Raw genomic sequence first — 20,428 nt, 5'->3', positions numbered from 1 at the left:
TCCTAATGACGAACGTTTCAGTCCAACCACGCCTAGGAATTTGAGGTGGTTAATGAATATGTAAAAGTTAAATTTTGTGGAATAGGGTAGGTTACTTGCCAGTATGGCCAATTAAGAGATATTGGGTACCCAGAAATAAGGGGAAAGTAAATTATGCAGTATGAGGGGATTATTGTTTTGGGAGATTAGGCATGCCTAATTTAGGAGGAATTGAAAAAGGTTTATAAACAAGAGGAGGTCTGAAGCAAGTTTATGAAGATTTCACAAAATGATAGGCAGCTAAAAGAGTGTCTGGAATGTCTACTTTTCAGAGCAGTTACCAGCATCTGAATTGGGCACAATGAATGGTGGTATATCTTATTTGATATACTTCCCGAATTTTTATTTTTTAAATATATTTGTGTAGCAATGGTTTATATTTGTGTATCACCCAAATGTACTGTATTGTTTTGTGTCTTGTATTTGTACTTTTATGATTTTAACTAATCGAATAAAGTGGTTTTGACTGACCGACTGACTGAATGGTGGTATGTGTGTATATTAAACACACATATATATATATATATATATATATATATATACACACACACACACAAATATATAGTGCTTATTGGCATTTTGACATGGGTATATATATATATATATATATATATATATATATATATATATACACACACACACACACACACACACACACATATATATATTTTTTATATTTGTAAGTATGTATTGAAATACTTTATGAACACATTTGGTACCATTCATTTAAACACTACATTAAATCTCATGAGCAATGAGTTTGTGCAGAAGATGAATAGAATGATGGGAGAAGGCAATAAACTGGCATTGTGCAACAGGGTAGACTGTGTGAAGATGTTGGCATAGTAAGAATGAACCAACCGGAAGATGGGCAACAATTGAACAAGCTGCAGCCTGTTTGCTTTAAAGAGCACACCCACAGCCAGGACACCATCAGACTGAAGACTAAGAAGTGTAGAAGAGAAGAAACAAGTCAGCAGGCCTTTTCTATCCATGGATCCAGGGTCTTGAAAAAACATCCCGCTGTCCGTAGGACCGGACTTGTGCTGCTACAGTTTAGGAATTGTTGAAGAACTCTACACCACAATGCAGTAACAATCCAATAACCAGCTACCTCTCCTATCACTCGCCGGATGTATGCTACCCCTTTGTCGGTATGCAGCGTTCTCCTGCCTTTTCAGATAGTTTCATACTATACAAATATCACATACATACATACGCATACATATGCATACAAATCCTAATAGGTACAAAAAGACAATCTGAGGTGCAAGAGTGTTAGGAACATTGGTACGAGGATGGCACACGGTGGACTTGAGATAGGTAGCTAAAGTGGACTGTAAGATTAAGTGGACTGTGGAAGGAAGTCCTAGAGTGACACGTATTGAAGAGATGGAAAGTGGAACAGTCAAGAAGTTAAAGAATAATCCTAAATGATTTTAGGAATATAAATAATGTATGACTGATCTGCAAGGATTATTTTGTTGGTTCTATTTAGGTATTTTTCCAAGGGCGCAGAGATATATTTTAATTGTTTCCCACACATATCCACAGAATGGTGATGTAAAGAATCTAAGACCCTCTAGACAAGGAAAAGTATGGGAGAAACGGTTAGGATCTTGTTTTTTGTTCCATTAAACTGAATTACTCTACAAAGGAAGACTCCTCTCCCATTTTCATTCCTTACAGTGACTATATGTAGGGACCCTTCTCTACAGATACACTTGAGAGACACAGAGATGAGAAAGAGAGACAGAGTGGGAGAGACAGAGTGGGAGAGAGAGAGTGAAAGGGAGTAGAGATGTAGGCAGATAGAGCAAGAGAGAGAAATAGAGAGCGAGGGAACAGCACCTTTACTGTACATTAAAGTGGCGTGCACAGATAAATTGGAGATAGGTCTGTGGGGTATGGACAGTGTAGGACTGACAGCCCTGGCTGAGATGCAAGTGGATGAAAGATGCATGATGGGGACAGCATGTGGCTGAAATGACTACACCCTCTTTTCTTGTGCTTTCAAGTGTCAGTCCTCCAAGTGTCTGTAGATGATAACCTGATTTGTTAATCTGGACTTGTATGGTGTATTGGTAAATGTGAACATGTCCTCCCTGCAGCCAGAGAGATGGACTGTGTATCCCCCCTGTGTATTCAGGAGACTGGTGAGTAAAGATTGAAAATGGCACCCAATTGGCAAAGTATGATTATTTATTGTTAGATTCGATTTATGGCTCATAAACCCAGAATGCTAGATGGAGGCATGCAAGTAAATAAGCTGGAAAGGAGTAGGCTTGATTCAAGGAAGTTTCCCAGCGTGTGCACAAATACTCCATGCCTTCACCATGATCGTATGCACAAAGAACAATTGATGGACAGAAAGTTGAAGAATCTCAAACATTCACCCCAGTGCAGAGATCTGGGCTTAATCCATCGTTTTTCTGCTCCCCATGCGATTCCAGTTTAATCCCAGCCATATGCAAATCAGTCTTTTCCCTGTTCCCGATGGGAACACTCCAGCCCGAACTGCCAGGCTATGTCCTCCCTGGACCAGAAACAAGCATCCTAGGACAGATTTCGGGATATTACCCTTAATCAGCCAGGCTAGCTACTCCAGTGGCATAGAGAGAACGGGACCCACGTCTGGGCACACCCGTCCCACTCAGGGTGACAAATGCAAAAAGAACAGTTGATCGACAGAATCTTGAAGAATGTCAAACATTCACCCCAGAACAAATCCATGTTTTATATTGCTCTCCATGCCATTCCAGTTTGCATGTCCCCCATTGTGACAGAGTAACCGTCAGCCGATATTTAAATCAGGCCCTTAGCCATTGTGTCAAGATAAAAAAAGGTGAGTCTGTCAGCTTCACATTTGAACTTCCATAAACACATGGTGTCCGGTTCACAACTGCTTACGCTTCCTTGCGGTCTTACCTTAGACATGGTGATGGAGGTCTCTACCCCGGGCTGGATGTTGAAACCCCCATCGTCCGGAAACGATGGCTCGTCCCGCGCGTGTACAGTTACTCGGGCACCAGCCGTGGTGGATAGTAGGGGGAGGTAATCCTTCTGCTCCGTCTTAAGTACCAGCGACAGACCTGGGTGAACAGATAAGATGGAGGTAAGTTGAAATGTATCATGGAACGCATGATAAGCTGGGAATACCTTGACACTATCAAGCGTGTGTTGTAGAGTTGCAGAGTAGGACCTCAGAACTGGAGCAGAAGAAGCAGAGCTGGATTTTGATGTTTAACCCGTTCCGTGCTCCTGTCGGCCGTTGGCTGATGGGAGCACTACCTGGCTGGTGCTGCGAACGACCTTTGGCCATCGCAGCCCCGCCCGTTTCTTCGAACGTTCCGCACTGGCGCGGAACGTTCGAAGCAACTAAGGTGTTAATGGAAAGGAGTTTGGGTGCAGTGCCTGAAGAGGCGATTGTAACCGTAAATAGATTTGTGCCTCCGGAATTCATTCGGTCATAAGGAAATACCCTGAACAAGAGTTTCCTCCTTCGTTTAACTGTGAAAACAACCCCAGACATTGGTGGCAGACTGACCAGCTTTGGGTATTTTTGGTCTGGTGCAGTAGAAGTACTTCACAAGCCATGCTCAGTATAAAGTTCCACCACATGAAAAAAGGCTTAAAAGTTAGTAGTCCTTTCTCTAGTTCTTAGTTCGCCCATTTTCTGCAAAAGCTAGTCATGTTACTGGCCATGGTTAGGTTGCCCATGAACTCAGGCTTTGTTATTTCCTGGGGAGGCAACAGGTAGAGGGTCCCCTCTGGGAGGCCTCCGATAGGCCTCCACACTCTCTCTTTTTATGTATGCTTTCCCTCAATTTTTCTCGATTCCACTGCCTGGATCACTTAAAAGATGTGGGTTGCATTCAATAAAAGGGGGAAAGGGTCCAGATTTCTGCATTCAGAAAAATGAATTGTGGTCAAATAGAGCAGCCCTGCACTGCCTCTCCCGAGTCATTCAGATAGTAAGAATTTGGAAATTCCCAGACACACGAGTCATCTTGACCTTTAATAGAGAATGTAATCAATAGACGAATAAGTGTATAGCAGCCAAATGCAATAGAACGTATCTGGATGAAAGAACAAGCAAGTAAGACTGACTGAGTAACCATTGAGTAGTGCGGTATCATTATCTTCTGATGAAAGACAGTAATAACTTTATACGACTGTATAGTAATTTTAACCAGTGGCAGCTGCTCTTGGGCGGCAGTCGTGAGGCCGGGGGGGTTGGGGAGGGGGGAGGGGAGAATAGGGGTGAAGGGTTGAAAATAAATCCCTTACCTGCTGCACAACTCCTAATAATAATAACACCTTTTGTAGAGCGCCTGGTTACACTAGGCAACAGTGTGTCCCCGCGCTTTAAAACTAATTACTAGAACAGAACCCAAGAGAAAAGGCCGCTGAAGGAAAGGGCGAAAAGATCTCAGAGTTTCGGAAAAAGGTAGGTTTTCAATTTACGCCTAAAGTTTCCTTCAGATGGCTCCATCCGGAGCTCAATGGGGAGGTCATTCCACTGTTTACTGGCCAAATATTTGAATGACCGGCCATCCATCCTTGCCCGCTGGATTCTGGGCACCTGAAAGAGCATACGGCCCTGAGATCGTAAGTAACGATTAGGGTAGTACTTAGTAAGTAATTTTTGCAGATAGACGGGGCCTCTCTCATAAGCAATGCGATGGGTCATACACATGCTTTTAAATATGATGCACTCCCGTATGGGGAGCCAGTGGAGGCGCACTAAGGCTTGTTTCCCTGAGGATCTTCTAGATAGGTTAAGAGCCAATCTAGCTGCTGCGTTTTGAACACATTGAAGCCTATGAAGGCCTTTCCTACTCAGGCCTAAGTATAGAACGTTACTGTAGTCGAGGTGGGGCGTCACCAGAGTATGAATTAACTTTTTCCTGCTATTAGCAGGGAGCGAGTCCAGGGTCTTGCGTAAGGTCTTAAGGATCCCATAGCATTTCCCTGCTATCCCTCTGGTGTGATGTTCAAAGGATAGAGTCTCGCCCAGTTTAACCCCTAAGTTCTTAACCTGCTCAAATGGTTTAGGGACGGTGCCAAGTTCTTTAGGCCACCATGCCGACGACCATATGGATGGAGATTTCCCCAACACCAAAAGTTCAGTTTTATTGGCGTTGAGGCGTAAACAGTTTGTGTTCATCCATCCCGCTAGTCCGCTCAGACAGGCAGTAAAGTTGGCTGAGGCCTCTTCCGGAGGCTGAGATAGTGTCACTACCAGTTGAGTGTCATCAGCATATGACACTATCTCAACCCCGTACGCCGCAACCAGCTTGGCCAGGGGCGCCATATAAAGATTAAACTAAGTTGGGCTCAGAATTGAGCCCTGAGGCACCCCATGTCTGAGCAAACGCACCTCGGATTTAAAAGGTGGACAGTATACTTGGAATTGCCTATTCGCCAAGAATGCACGCATCCACTCGTGAGCCAGACCCTCAATGCCAACCTCGCTAATACGAGAAAGCAGCAGGGGATGGGAGACTGTGTCAAATGCCTCGCTCAGATCTAGTAAGAGGCCTATTCTCTATCCTTCCTTCTGTGTGAACAGGAAGCACCCAGGCTCCCCCAAGCCAATCACAATGCTGCCATGGCAATTGGTCTGAGCGCCGTGGTTCGGCACTCAGGCAGGGACTGGGAGCCTGGGCATGTTCTCCACCTAGGCTGTACAATACAGCCAGTGGAGAACATGCGAAAGTGCCCAAGACGGTCGGCCAAACAGTCATGCGCACTTAGAGAGTGCCACCATTGCTCCCCCCGGCTCTGCCCAGCCCAGTCCCGCCCCGCAAAACTGCCTCAGCACAGAAATATAAAATTGATAATAACATCGCTTATTATCATTTTATTTGTTCCTTTTTTGCAGTGCTGAAAAGCAGTGGGGCAACGCGCCTCTGCCTAAGCGGCAATGCCACCCATGATCTTAACACACATAGTTGTTTTATTCCCAGGACAAGAGGCAACGGTGTAAGGAAAATACTGTAACATCTAAGGCAGCTCCAGATAATAACCATAAGACATTGCATGTTAAAGTCATTACTTCCCCTAAATGTTCTCCAATTTCTGATACATCTGACACACTTACCGTTTTTGATCCCCGGCATGGATGATGCCCAGGAATCAGCCCCAGTAGTGCGGTTTTCATTGAACGTGTAACAGTTCCCGTAGAGGGGATGGTGAAAGGATGTGTAATTCCTGCAAGAAAGAGGCAAGTTGTTTGCTAGTGTTCAGTTTGGCGTGAAGTTGCAAGATATCAAGAATGAAGACATAAAATACACAGCCTCTCGTCACTAACTCTCCTATGTTCTTGCATGCCTACCCTACTCAGCCATCTTGTTCCAAAATACCCTGGTCTTCTCACCCATGGCCTCACCTAAATCCATCTGCTGTACTCTCTCCACCCCTCTCCCGAGCTCTCCAACTTTTGCCCTGTCCTTATCACCCCCGCTCCCTTTTTCATTTTGTGCTCCACTCACCCTTCCGAGCAGGGGTTATCGTTGAATCTACAGGCGAAGATGAAACTCTCAAACTGCTCCTCATTCAGTGGGGTTCCAGAAAACGAAGGGACCCTAGCCAAGATGTTGATGTAGTGGAAGCGATACCACTCACGGATGGCATCCACCCCGGAAGAGTATTTCTGGTAGAAACAATCCTCCCCGCTGTCATTACACTGGAAGAGTATTAAAAAAAGTTAGCACTGCAAATAACAGTAAGCCAAAAACCAGCAAGAGAAGAGGTAAGACCAAAATGACCAACAAGCCAATCCTGTACTTCTAGTTTTCTTGTTTTATCATATTCTAGATAGCACAATAATATTTCCTGGGAGCCCCAAGTTATCGCCACCCATTTTTGACCAAATGGATATCTCTGTGATACTTCTACTGGGGGGTGGTATTATCAAGCCAAGACATTGAGAGTGGAATATTTTCTCTTGCTTGCAGAACCAGTCAGAAAACATTTTCTTGAACAGATGTTTATTATATTTGAGCATATTCATTGTCTGACAATGTTCAACTAGCTGTGTCTGATGCAAGCAGTCTGCGGGGCCTGATGCATGTAAATTAACCCCTTGCATGCGGGGCGGATTCCCCCGCTGTACTGGGGGAGGGGGGCGCGTACAACGCCCCAGTGCTCATGACGAGCTCAGCTCGTCATATGCCACGGTGGTCGTGTGCTCATGAAGAGCTGAGCTCGTCATGACCACACCCGTTCCTGTAGAACGCTCGCACAGCAGGGGAATTAGCCCAGCGTGCGAGCGTTCCAACGAGCACACAAGCACTGTAGCTCATGATGAGCTGAGCTCGTCATGAGCGTCGATGAGGCTAATGGAAAAACAATAACTGAGAAACCACATTGGAGGAAAACAATATTAAGGAAAGACAATTTTAAGGAAATACAAATAAATTAAAAATTAAAGGAAATATAATTTTAAGGAAACATTTAAAATCATACACTTGGGTGAAGATTAGGGGTGGTGTGGGTTTTTTGGGTTCAATGATGGGTGATGTTTAGGGGTGAAGAGGGGGATTTGGGAATGGGTCGAATTTAAGGGTAGTGAGTGTTTTGGGGACAAGGCACGGGTGAAGTTTAGGGTGGGGAGGGCATTTTAGGGTTCACAGATGAGGTATGTTTAGAGGTGGTGAAGGGATGGGTGGAGTTTAGGGGTAGTGAGGGAGTTTTAAGTTAGGAAATAGTTAGAGTTTAGGAGTAGAAATGGCTTTGAGACTTAAGGTATGGGTGCAGTTTATGAGTCACAGACGGTGGAGTTTAGGTGTGGTGAGGGGTTTTTAGGGTCCAGAGATGGGAGGAATTTAGGGTTAGAACCAGCTCTTAGGGTCCAGGGATCCCTCGAGTTTAGAGGTGAGGGATTGGTGGAGTTTGTGCATTGCGAGGCATTTTTAGGGGGCAGAGATGGATGGTGTTTGGGGGTCGTGATGGGTCAGTGAATTAAAAGCATCCAAAGTAATTGTTTGACAATTTAATAGATATAAATCTAAAATAATGTCCCCGGATGTAAAAGATTGAAATAAATACCTTCAACAAAAATGTTTCTGAAAGTAAGATCATCTATCATTTCATATAAACCTTAAAAAATAAGTATGCAGAAGACATTTTCTAAAAAAAGAATTATTAATTGGTTTCTATAAAATCGTAAATGCGGTTTATCCAGAAGATTTTCATTGAACCATTTAGATGAAATTGTTTCTCCGTAATGGTATTCCTTGGAATAATTTTTAATGAAATCACATACAACACTGGATCTCCCAGGAAAGGGGCTTACTTTACAATCATCTCTAGGAACCTTTCTTTATTCAATGTATTGCTTCATATTGTTTGCGGTTAAGACCTACCACAAGGCAGGCTTGAGGACAAATTGACGTCACCCAATAGCATGGAGTAGGGGCAGGAGACGAATCCCTGGGAACATGGGCACCAAGCCAACTGCAAATCAAGAGACAAAAGCCCATCCTAAATTGATCGATCAGTCCCTGCAGACATCCTCAGAATCTTACCACCAGTGCTTAATTTGAGCCGGTGGTTTCCGGTGCTCTGCACGGGCACTTAATTGTCAACACCGGCGCTTGTGCTGGTCTGCTGCAAGGTGGCGCTGTCTAGCTAATTTAGGGATGACCACAACAACAGTTCATTATTAATTCAATGTACATTAAAAATTATTATTACCTGCCGCCCAAGTCATTCTTATAGTTTGATTGGGGCCTGAAATAGCCCGAATTGTCACAACTTGTAGGGGTGTGATGGTTAGTAGTTGTGCTGTTACTATTACTCTATTACTGACAGCACAGCAGGAGCAATGTGTGGTGCAAGCTGCAGTCGCCTCCAGATGAGATCCCTCGCACTTATTTATTTTTTTACATTAAATGTAATGCTTACTGCATATCATGAGTGCCCACTCCCTCATCATGCTAATGTGCCCTCCTCCTCCTGATGATGGAGACCGGTCTCTTATCGCCACACAAGCCTATTCCCCACCCACCTCATCCGCTTGTCTATCCCACACCATCGTGTTTAAAGTTGTCTCCGGGCAGGTGGGCCTTTCGATCACCATAAGTACTATGTGAAAGTATTGTAAATGCTTGCTAGCACCTGTTCTATGTTATATGTTTGCTAAAATACTCAATTAACAAACCTGTAAAAAAAAAAAAAAAAAAAAAAAAAAAAAAAAAAAGAGAAAAGGCCATCCTCCTTCTCCATTCAGAGTACTCCCAAAAAAAACAATGGTGAAAACAATCCGCTAGGAGTGCATTGCAGCAGGGAAAGGCGAATTCATCAGTTAAACTAGAGTCCACGGTGAAGCAAAGAGTTCGGAGACTACTCGCAGGAGCAAACTTAATGGTGGTCCATCTCGAAGAAAGAGACTGGAGGCCTCCAGCTATACAAACTGAAAGGACATTTTGCTGTGAAAAACAGGGCTAAAATTATCCTTTTTTTCTACCTAATTTTATGGGGGCTTTTTTAGGTTTGATAGTACTGTATCGACTTACAACAGATGTCTTGCCCACTTCTCTGTATATCCCTGTTGACCAATGGAATCTGGTTTGAGGAAGTAAATTTGCCTCACCAATAGATCAGATGAGAAAAAAAACAGGTCTTTGCTACCCTCACCTTCTTCGTAGCCAACTCTCAGTTCTGTCATTTCCATGAATGAAGTATAGGGTGTCTCTTTTCCTACCCGAAGAGATCAGGTTTGAAGACTGACTTTCCATCAAAAAATATAAAATAGTGTTCAAATAGTGTCCCATTGCTGTTTTTTCCAATTAATCTCAATGTATTTCATCCAAAAACTTATTTCCATCAAATATTCACCTGTCCATAACTTTGTAAAAAAAAATTGGTTATTTTTATAATTGTAAACTTTCTGTGCATTTTAGAATGCTGTCCTTCTGCAGAGAAATATATCTATGGACAAGCATGCACAATGCCCAGGGGTGATGATCTACAACATACGGAAATGTAGAGATGGAGGAGAACATAGGAGTCCTAAAATACAAAACAACCCTGTTGGATGCAGTACAAGCCAGCCATGCTAGAAACAAGAATGTGTCTGCCAAGTAGAAAACCAGTCCTTATTAGTTCATAGAGAGTAAAGTTGGGCACTTCCAATTCAGTCTGCACTTCTTTATACCAGGATGAAATCCAATCATCGCTTGCAGGACCCATCTACACGCCAACACCTGTTGGCATTTCATATCATCCTCCCTTAGCAACAAAAATCTTATATCTTATAATCTCTGTATAACTCAACTTTCCCATGGCTGCCCCAGGACTCACTTTCTACCCCACCTTTTCTCATATTTTCCCTATCCCTCACCAATTTGAACCCGATGTTCCAATCTTTACGTTTCATGGCCAGTTCATCTTCATTGACTGATGTCCTTCTGCTTCTCTTAACACGACTTCCTGCTGTCTCTTCGTGGCTCAGTCTCTCTAGCGGGAAAGCGTTGAGCATCGAAGTGTCGCGTCGTCTCCTGGTGGCCACGTTTGGCAGGTTCATGTCTGAACTGTTGTAGTGGTAAAGGTCATACAGTGTCTGCTCTGTTAGTTTGTCCAGTGCCTCCAGGTCTTCTTGCACTGCAGTGTACCTAAAAGTACAAGAGCAACAGAGGTTACTTTCGCCAGACTCAATATGCCCAGGTGCATTTCTGTGGACCTCCTGCCCACAGATGTTAGGGTGCTGGGCTAGTGAACTGTGGGATGTTAGGTTTTTCCTATAGAGAATGGGGTGTGGCAATGAACGACAACCTGGGATTTGAGCTTGTTCTTGGACAGTGAGCTTCTCCAAGTTCACCTCGAGCTTGTCGATGCTCAGGTACTGATAATGTGATTTCTCATAAGTAATGTTGTTCTTGGCTATATAGGACCATGGATACTCAGCCCGGGAGCCACATATGGCCGGCCTGACCTTCACACATGGCACCCTGATCAATAGCAGAATAGGGCTGCTGTTAATTCTACTCGGCCTCAACGATAAAGGATGTTTTTAACCCGTTGGCTGCTGCCGTCGGCCAACGGTCGTCGCGAGCACTACCTCGGTAGTGCTGCGCACGTCCGTTGGCCGACGCTGCCCCACCCATTTTTCGAGCGTTCAGCACTGGAGCAGAACGTTCGAAGCAGCCAATGGGTTAATGGTTAAGTGGAGTTAAAGAATGGACGTAACTAGGGTGCCCTGCACCGCTTAACTTTAGGAACAACTTTAAAGACCTCTTGCAGCAAAAGTGTGACAATATGATAAAGACTCTTCAAAATTCAAAAACTTTATTTAATTAACATGCAAGACCTTTTCACCTTATGACATCAGATTATATCAGTGCATTGAGAAGAATTAATTTAAAAGTGATAGTTTTCAAATATCAATTTAGAAACATTAATTGTTTCACCCTCCTGTGACAACAATGCCAAGAGTGAACTAAAGAGGCAAGTGAGTTGTTATATGCATTCTTTGGGTGGCCTGGGTTCCTATCATACATGAACAATATTATAGTTTATTAAATCAAGCACAGAAGAAGGCTGTGTACAGAGTGCATCCTGAAATCAAGTATTTTAAGGCCCTTTTATATATGGGTAATGTGAAGAAAAAGGAGGGAAAGTGAAATAAAACAATTGCCTAGGATCACATAATTTGGTATGGTGGGATTAATCCCAGGTTTTCTGGTGACACATTGTGCGATTCAGCCACTATATGTATATGCTACCCTTCCCCTACACCCACCTTACTGTCAATCCCGCTCCAGCCACCCCGCCCAACCCCACCTTGCTGGGATCAATGCGCCCCTCGGTCACATCACAGACAAAAAATGTTGGTCGCCAGGGAACATTTTTGTGGGTACCTATGATCTAGACACACAAAGACCTTTTAGGTCATGAGCATGTCCCAGTTAACCTTCAGGCTGTACACGTTGACATGGTTTACATGAACTCTTCTACACTGTTCGTTCATTCGTATAGACCACCCACCTGTATGGATTTAGCGTGCACACAGTGATGGCAGGGAAGAGTAGCTTGTCCGAGTTGACGTTTATGTTGATGCTGACTGGGTAGCTGAAATATTGCCCAAAGAGAAGTCCAAACTGCCAGTAGAGGAGGCCGAAGGTGGCGATGAAGAGCACCACCCAGAAAGCAGTTTTCATGCGATTGTTGGGTGAGCAGGCCAAGCGGATGGTGCCATGAATGGTCGTGTTGTTACAGAAGAAATCGAAGAGCTCGCGGTAGGACGAGTAGAACTCGATCAAGCCCTCCTTCCCTTGCTTCTTCTCTTCCGACATCTTGGCTCACTGCAGGGGGAGAAGAGCGGACATGATCATGGTCAGAGGAGGAAGATAGTCTGTCGATGATACAGCAAAGACACAATATGGTGGAGCCCACCTGTAGACCTACAGATGAGTCAAAATGGAAAGAGGAGACCCCCCTCCTTAAGGAGGGAGGAACCCCCGACTACGCAGCCCATTCCATCGCCTGCTCATTGCATCTCAAGGACAGCAGTAGAAGGACAACACCCCATGGATGCCCACTGTGGCACAGGAAAGCCTCTGCTTCTATCATTCAATTCACTTGTTCTAGGAGCCCAGGCCACACAGTGTGAGAGACAGATGGTTATTATCATACCCTGCTGTAGCAAACATTACACGGGTAACCACTGAGGAACTCTTTTTTCTTTGTAATTATCCCAGTAATATGTTTGATAGAATCAGCCATTAATGTAAATACTTGTTTTGCTCTTTTGAACGTAGTCAAGCTGCACTTTACCATACTGCACTTTTTTGCGGATTATATATATATATTTTTTTTTTTAAACCTTTATTGTTACTTAAGTCAGTTACAGTCACGGGTCTACAAACCAGCACGGTCGGCCACCAGGACAGAGGCGATCAACTCAAATCAATTAAGCCATAAAAATGCAGAAATCCGCCTTCCAAACACTCCGTTGTAACCAGGAGAATATTCGCACCACATTGATAACAGGATTAAAGAAGGTTTCTTTTAAGATTAAAGGTAGAGCAGGATCCGATGCCGTACAATTAAGCCACAACAAGTCAAGGGCTGTTCATAGGACAGGATATTCACAGTCAGGACTACTGTAGGTGAGATATTAGCACTGGTGTATATAATCAGGATAAATAATAAACAGTAAAAACATCAACCCTTATTTTCTGAACTAGCAAATCACACGGAGAGTTACCTCAACTTGGATCCCAAGAAAAGAAGGAAAAAGAAGAAAGTTATAGAAAAACAAATACAACACAAATAAAGGGCCATAGTAACAGAAAGGGAACAAAAACAATAATACCCCTCCCCCAACCCCCCACCCTGCACCCCTGCATACGGCTACGGCCCACCCCCCTAGCAGCGTGCCTATCGCCCAGTGTCAAAACCCGAAATATAGAAGGAAGAAAAATGGAGAGGAAAGACAATAATCTACACAAAAACAGAAGAAAGAGGGAAAGAAGAAAAAGGGAAAGAAGAAAAGTTAACGAAAACCCCCCACGATAGGGAAAGGAAGAAAACATTGGAGGGTCCCCAGTACGGGCCCCTGGCCCCCCCCCCCCCCACCGCCATGTAGCATTTCAATTACACCAGAGTTATTAACAAAGCCTCAAGATAACGACATAAACAGGATAGCATTCGCCGCTCAGATCATCAAGTCACACCGCCAAGATGAAAGTCCCCCTGTGCATCGCCCTCAGAAATCAGAGTACCATTATTCACGTAGATCCACCCAGCCCTAATCATAAACCAATCCCAGTCCAAGTGGTGCAAGGTCGGGCAATCAAAGTACCGGAGTGAACAGACAGGCCAGTCCGGAGGAAGCTGGAGATCTAGCAATGCACCAGTATACGACACACTCGAAAGCCATCCACCGCCACTTGGTCGTTCACGATCCTGAAAATAAAGTTGAGTGCAAAAAGGATAGTCATTACGCAGTGTCTGGGTCTCATGAGGAAGCCCGCCATCAAAAAAGGAGCGTGAAAGGGAAGCGATAAACACACATCTGGTGGTGTCTCCAAAGAAACCATGCACCCATGGAACCAGGTATCTCCGTGACAATCCACTTGGAACAAACCAGGGAGTCCTCCAAGTACAAGCCCTCCCTCTCAGCCATCGATAGTCATCTCCACACCCCACCGCAAAGTCTACATGGAAAACTGTAGAAGGGGCCACACCAACAAAGTCTCAGAAGGATAGTACCAGCTTCGGGCTCCCTTTCCAGTCCACATACACCGGGGCGTCTCTGTATCGATCCATTCCAGATTTCGTCCTTCCAGTACCCAGGGGGATCCGGTCTCCACCCTTAGATCTGCAGAGCAGACTGCCACCGCTATGGTCAGGCATGTCCCATGGAGGCGCCACCCCCGAGAGGGGCTCCCAGCATGAGCGCCGCTCAAACGAACACAAGTGCCACCAGTCCTCGATATAGAGAGGAGCATAGTACTACCGCGTCCACCACGCTGCACACAATATGGTAGCCGATTCCACTTCCCCACTGATGGTCACATATGAGCTCCCCCCAAACCAAAAAGTACCGCAGCAGCATTGTGCCTCAACCGGCCACGATCACCCGGAGTGCGGGATGAAAACAGCTGCACTCGGGCAAACCAGGGTTCCGTGTGGGAACAAAGGACGGCATCTAGGTCGCTATTGCATCAGGCAGCAGACGGGGGGAGCATAATCGGCATATAGGGGTGGCGTGGTTCGCGTTCACCAGGCTCCGCAGATCAGGCGCTGGATGTACACTCTCAGAGATGGGCCGACCTCCATAGCGGTGGACCGGCACCTTCCGGGTATGTAAGGCCGTTGTTGTTGCACTCGCGGGCGGTAGCAGCATCACGCGGTGTCCCGGCTTCAGATCTCGTGCAGGCCACAAAATACGAAGGGTCATATCTCCGTCTTCAGGGCTCGAAAAACCCTCGGAGTCGGACACAACAACTCAGCACCCCTTCCGACGTCCGGGAGCACCATCGCAGTGCAGGATAGCCGACAGGATCAGGCGGCGGGGGAAGAAGGTCGACAGAGCCGGGAGCCCGGGCGACCATCTTGGTCGCCGGTCTGGCTCCGCCCCCAGATTTTATATTGTTAATCGGATGTGTTGACTTTGTGATCATTGTTATCTGTCATCAGCAAAGACAATAGGTGTGGCCATGGCAAGATTGATTTTTTCATTAGTTTTTAGCACATATATGTAGCATGGAAAAAAAATGGCAAACATATCAAAAAAATTCAAAAGGAGCCCAAGGGACCAGCCATGGGACTTAAGTGCACTCCTTTGCAGGTGCTCGCGCACGTGATCAGGCAAAACGCTGTCACTTTCGCAAGGCAGCCAATGTATAAAATGGGCTAACCCATTAGTCTATGCTATAGAGTCTGGTGGCTGGAAGCAAATGTGAATGACACTTAACAAATCGACGAACTGGACCAGCAACAAAAAAAAAACGTTATGCATGCATTTGTATTTTTTTTTTTTTTTGGGGAAGTCATTGGACTGGAAAGGCAGCTAATGCTGTCTCTATTCTAGCCCTAACAAGCATTGGCAAAGCCAATAGGTCTCACCCTTTTTGACATATTGACTTTGCCAGTGCTTTTTGCCAATGCTGTGCCATCTGTATCCTAATAAACACAGTCCCTAAAATGTCTTTAGTCCACGTGTTCAAATGTAACAATTGCTCAGTCAATGTAATAACGTTGTATTTAACAAAATGCCTTTGAATTACTCAATATAAAGATAATGTGAGGTAGACCCCCAGTTGCATGGAAGAGTACAGTTCAAAATATAAAACTAATTGTGTTTTGGTTCCACATCAATTTACATGCTCAATTACCCTAGATCAGCTTTATTTTTGTTCAAATATCTTGAACCGAAAGCCTTTTCTTTTTAGAAACACATAATAGAAAAAAGAAAACGTTAGAAGAACTGGTAAAACTTGTCAAATGGACAACAGTAATCAACATTTACTGAACTAAAAACCACCATAGATGTCAAAGCTGTAAACATCTCTAAAAAAGGGTATGCAGAAATGGTAATTGCTTTTCAAAAAGGTTTTATTTACTGAGAAAATCAGGGGTGGCTCTTTTGCTAAGGCGGAGGAGGAGCGTCGCCCCACTGCTCTGTGAGCAGGTGAAAAACGAAAAATAAATTGATAATGACACATTGTTATTTTATTTTTCCGTCCTTGCGTAGCTGGTTAGGGGCAGGGCTGGGTTGTGTCAGAGGAGATGAGGGAGGAATAATGGCACTATGTAAGTGCGCATGACAGTTTGGTCGGCCGTCTTGTGTCGGCCAAACCGTAATGCGCACTTGGGATGTTCCCCACCGGGCTGGCGTTGCACAGCCTGGGTGAAGAACATGCCCAGGCTCCCAGACCATCTCTAAGGACCGAACTACTGCGCTCAGACCAATCACAACACTGTGAGCAGCGTCATGATTGGCTGACAGCAAGAGATTCTCAGACATGTAATAATTAGTAAAAATAGAAGAAAAAACTATTCAGGATTGGTAAAGCTTTTAGAAGTGTTAAATGAGACTGGTGTACTTTTTCACTGTTATTTTTGTCAGTGGGCGGGTTATTTTAGATTTTCGTAATTAAATGTATAAAATAACTCGGATTGTAATTCGGCATAGTTATTATAAGGAATGAATGTTGTCACAATCCATATTACAAAATTAACCATATATAATTCAAAAATACAGTCTTACTATATTAATGCCCACATTTTAAAAAAAATTCTAACAATGTTATCGTCCGTGATTAGCTTCTAAAATATATTTAAATGTAGCTGTACCTGTATGGACCTGATTGCGAGTGGGGATGAAGGGAATTAGCGTATGGAATTCCACTCCATCTGACAACAAGTGGACCGGTTTTCCTACACCCAGCTGTATCAGGTGCAGGAACACCAGGACAGAATTACCAGCCACAAATTCCAGCCGGTAGTATTGCTGTGGGAGAAAGGTTTGCTTTGCAGCCCTTGGCCGACCCTCAACAATGACACCGGGACTGTGAAATGTTTCCCCCCCCCCCCCCAACCAACATGGTGACAGCCTCCCCTTCTCTCCCCCACCATTGCCAACCCCTTCTCCTCACCCTCCACACCACACACCAGCTCCTACCCAGGGCCACTGGAATTATGCGATTGTGCGGCTGCTGCGATTTTCGCCTAATAGATTTGCCGCATAATCCATCGACTGCTGCATAATCTGCAGATTTTCAAAAAAAAGAAATGTTTCTAGCTGAAACGGCTGAAAAGTTGCTAAAACCGCAGCAACGTGTGTTACTGTGCAGTGGTAGGCCTTTTGCTAAGGTTGACTGGTCACCTTTCTGTCGCTTATTGCTATATTTGAGTATTAAGCTAGTACTAATGAGGTGCACCCAATACCCAGACAGTATTAAACAAGTGTAAAAGGACAAAATAATGAAGTAATACTATAAAAAAAAAAGCCCCGCCTCACACCGCATCATTTGCCTTTTCTTGACGCATAATTGCTCAGCCTGGCCGCATAATATGGCCTTCTCCTGTCGTATAATTCCATTGGCCCTGCTCAAATAAACATGGTCGGTAAATGTGAACATTTATCACCATGGAACAGGGAATGAATCTGATTGTATTTTTACATGTGTTTGTGGGTGCAGATTCCTTTATATGGATGCCTACACGCGTGGTTCCTGTGTGTACATGCATGCTAAAGATACATGTATATTTGTTGATATGTATGCATGGGTGGATGTAAACATTGGATGACAACAAAATGCTTTAAGATACAGGGCATAGTTCCCTGGTGTAGAGTAAATGCCCCCCCACCCAGACACCACACAGTGGGTCCATAAAATGAAAGTGTTCGATGTGTCCATGACACAGTCTTCAGTCTTATGGACAGAACACAAAAACATGAATTTGACTTTGTGTACTGTAATCCGGTGCTCATATAAAGCGCTTTAGTTCCCTTGAGCCAGGTTTGCGCTATAGAAGGCTGGAAAAAAAGATACATATAAGACGCATGGGCACCACTGCAAACAATGGAAATGCCACCCCCATTCACTGCGGGTTGGGTCATGAAACAGGACAATAAACAGGGTTCACTGGGCCGCTCTGGGCCCTGGTGCCACTGCACCTGTTGCACTGTTGATAACCAAGCCACTGTGTGTGCGAAATACACAACCCTGCAACTCCCACGACAATCTGAGTGAAATAACAAATCCAGTAGGGATCAGAGCATCGTGATGTGGTAAACTCACAAAACAAGTCATTGCCAGCCCAGTGCATTGTGGGAATTGAGGCCATGTCTCACCACAATTGGACTACAGTTTTACATTTCAAAGGCTTGTAGAAGGTAATGATGCTGTCCCTGGTTACTGGTGATCTGGTAACTTTAGGAACAGGATGTTCTTGCTATACTAGAGAGGCTCTGTAACCCCTCTATCGTGACGTAGAAACTATGGTTGTTGTGACATGCGACAGCCCCAATTTACAACATTTGTAGAACTGTTGGTTTTGGGACATGCGAACGTGAAAGTTTATCACTCGTGTTGTGTGTATTTCTCGAATTTACGGTTACTTTATCAATGTTGATTTGCACAAACGTGACCAATTAAGTACCTGAGATTGAATTCAAATGGGTTCCATTTATATTCGTATGCACGTTTATCTCATGGGTATACTGTGAAAATCTGGCATAGATCCACCCCTTGTGGACCTGTACTGGACACCTCTTAATGCTCCTATAACCTGCTAGTTCACCTTAATAAACAACTGCCCCCCCCCCCCCCACACCTGATGTGCCTTCAAATACCTATAGATGAATGTCCTGCCGTTCTGTCTGTTTTTTTACAAAAAGGGCTACTTTTCCCCATACTTCACTGCCATTAAAATAGTAGAACTCTTGCTTGTGGTGGCAGCTGAGAGGCCAATTGCTGAATGGGCATGCACACAGCAATTCCACCTCTCGTTCGTGAACAGGTCTACTGTCCATTGGTGAGCAGGGAGACGCTTACCTATCGGAGGAGAATTAGTCTGCCACCGAATCCTCCCCCTAAATTCTCCCAAGTGCTTAGAGGCGCCTGAATTTGCATTAGGCGCTGTACAAGAATATGCTTTCACCAAACTGGTTTTCAGCAGCCTCCGCTCGGTTGGGACAAAATATCTCCATCTGCCTTTGAGGGAATGAAATTTAAAGTGGGGAAAATGAACAAGCCTTCTCTGTAACCCGTGCTGCACCTAGAAAGTTGGAGAGGTGAGGGCTAGTGAGATAGAGGGCGTTCGTGCCAGGCAGAACAGGCCCGGTGGCCATGATAAGAAAGCTAGAAAGGGTCGTCGGGCATTCCCCGAAAGGACCTTCACATTAGAGCCAGTATATGTGGAATTGATTAATTACTCAAAATAATTTCATATTTCCCTATACTAATTCACCACTAATCCATTTTGGGTTCCGGAGTAGCATGCTACTCGCTGAAAAAGTGCTTTGACTACTCGTCAGGGGGAGTAAGCGCTATATAAATGCATTTACAATTACAGTACAACACAGTGGGTAATAACATGTCACCAGGGACAGCAAGTTCCATTTCATCCCTTCCTTCTTCAATACACTCCAAAATAAAACTCCATTCCAGTAGTCTCAGTATTGATGTGAGCTAGGACTACACTTCCCAGAATGCATTGGTTTGTTAAAGGAAAGCCCAGGGCTGGTAAACAGTGTCTTAAAGACATGGAGTCAACTGGTAACTTTACCGTGCAAGATACAATGGCCATGCACCCAGCTACCAAGAGGAATGGCACACACTTAGACCCTCAGACTTTGTACCAACTGAGGCGCGGCTCTAGGCTCATGCCTGCCCTGGGCAGGGAGCGTAGGTAGGGGGCCCCAGAAGAGGGGGTCCGGGCGGGGCCCCGAAGAGGGGGGGTCAGGGTGTTTGGAAGTGGAACAGAGCCGGAGGCTGCCAAATCCCTGCCAGGGGCCGCCACGCAAATATGTATCCATCCTCAGAGAATTATTATATTAAAGATATATTTGGCGTGGCGGCCCCTGGGGTTTGGCGGCCCTGTGCAGGTGAACAGCTTGCACATGCCTAAGGCCGCCCCTGACCAACTAATTCCAACCATCACACCTTGGATTACAACACTGTGGAATGCCGCCCAGCATACTAAATGTCTGGCTGTACTCTGGCTGCATTATTTATTCGCTTAGCACCCTTGAGTTTCGAGAGAAGGATTAGGTGGCCGCCCACGGTAAACAAAATCTCACCACGCCACTGCAGGTGAGTGCTCCCAGGGAGGTAGGCTGCAGTAGCCTTCGCATGGCCTCTCGCAGTGCATTGTGTTTGTTTTAGCTTTGCATATTTACATACACAAGTAGTAAAATAGATGC

At 44.8% G+C, this 20,428-nt stretch overlaps 1 protein-coding gene across 1 annotated transcript in view; it reads right to left on the bottom strand.

Moving 5' to 3' along the window:
* Positions 1–20,428, bottom strand: part of SCNN1A (sodium channel epithelial 1 subunit alpha) — a 125,508-nt gene that overhangs the window by 30,303 nt on the left and 74,777 nt on the right. The window contains exons 2-6 of the mRNA XM_078651577.1: positions 12,034–12,350; positions 10,391–10,661; positions 6,537–6,730; positions 6,146–6,255; positions 2,968–3,131 (exon numbers count right to left, since the gene is read on the bottom strand). Of these exons, the coding sequence (XP_078507703.1) occupies positions 2,968–3,131; positions 6,146–6,255; positions 6,537–6,730; positions 10,391–10,661; positions 12,034–12,341 (1,047 nt within the window). The 5' untranslated portion in view covers positions 12,342–12,350. The remainder of the gene's footprint in view (positions 1–2,967; positions 3,132–6,145; positions 6,256–6,536; positions 6,731–10,390; positions 10,662–12,033; positions 12,351–20,428) is intronic.

This window comes from Lissotriton helveticus, chromosome 7 (genome assembly GCF_964261635.1).
Source record: "Lissotriton helveticus chromosome 7, aLisHel1.1, whole genome shotgun sequence".
Taxonomy (NCBI): Eukaryota; Metazoa; Chordata; class Amphibia; order Caudata; family Salamandridae; genus Lissotriton; species Lissotriton helveticus.
Note: the sequence above shows the minus strand (reverse complement) of the source record. Positions and strands in the feature narration are given on the sequence as shown.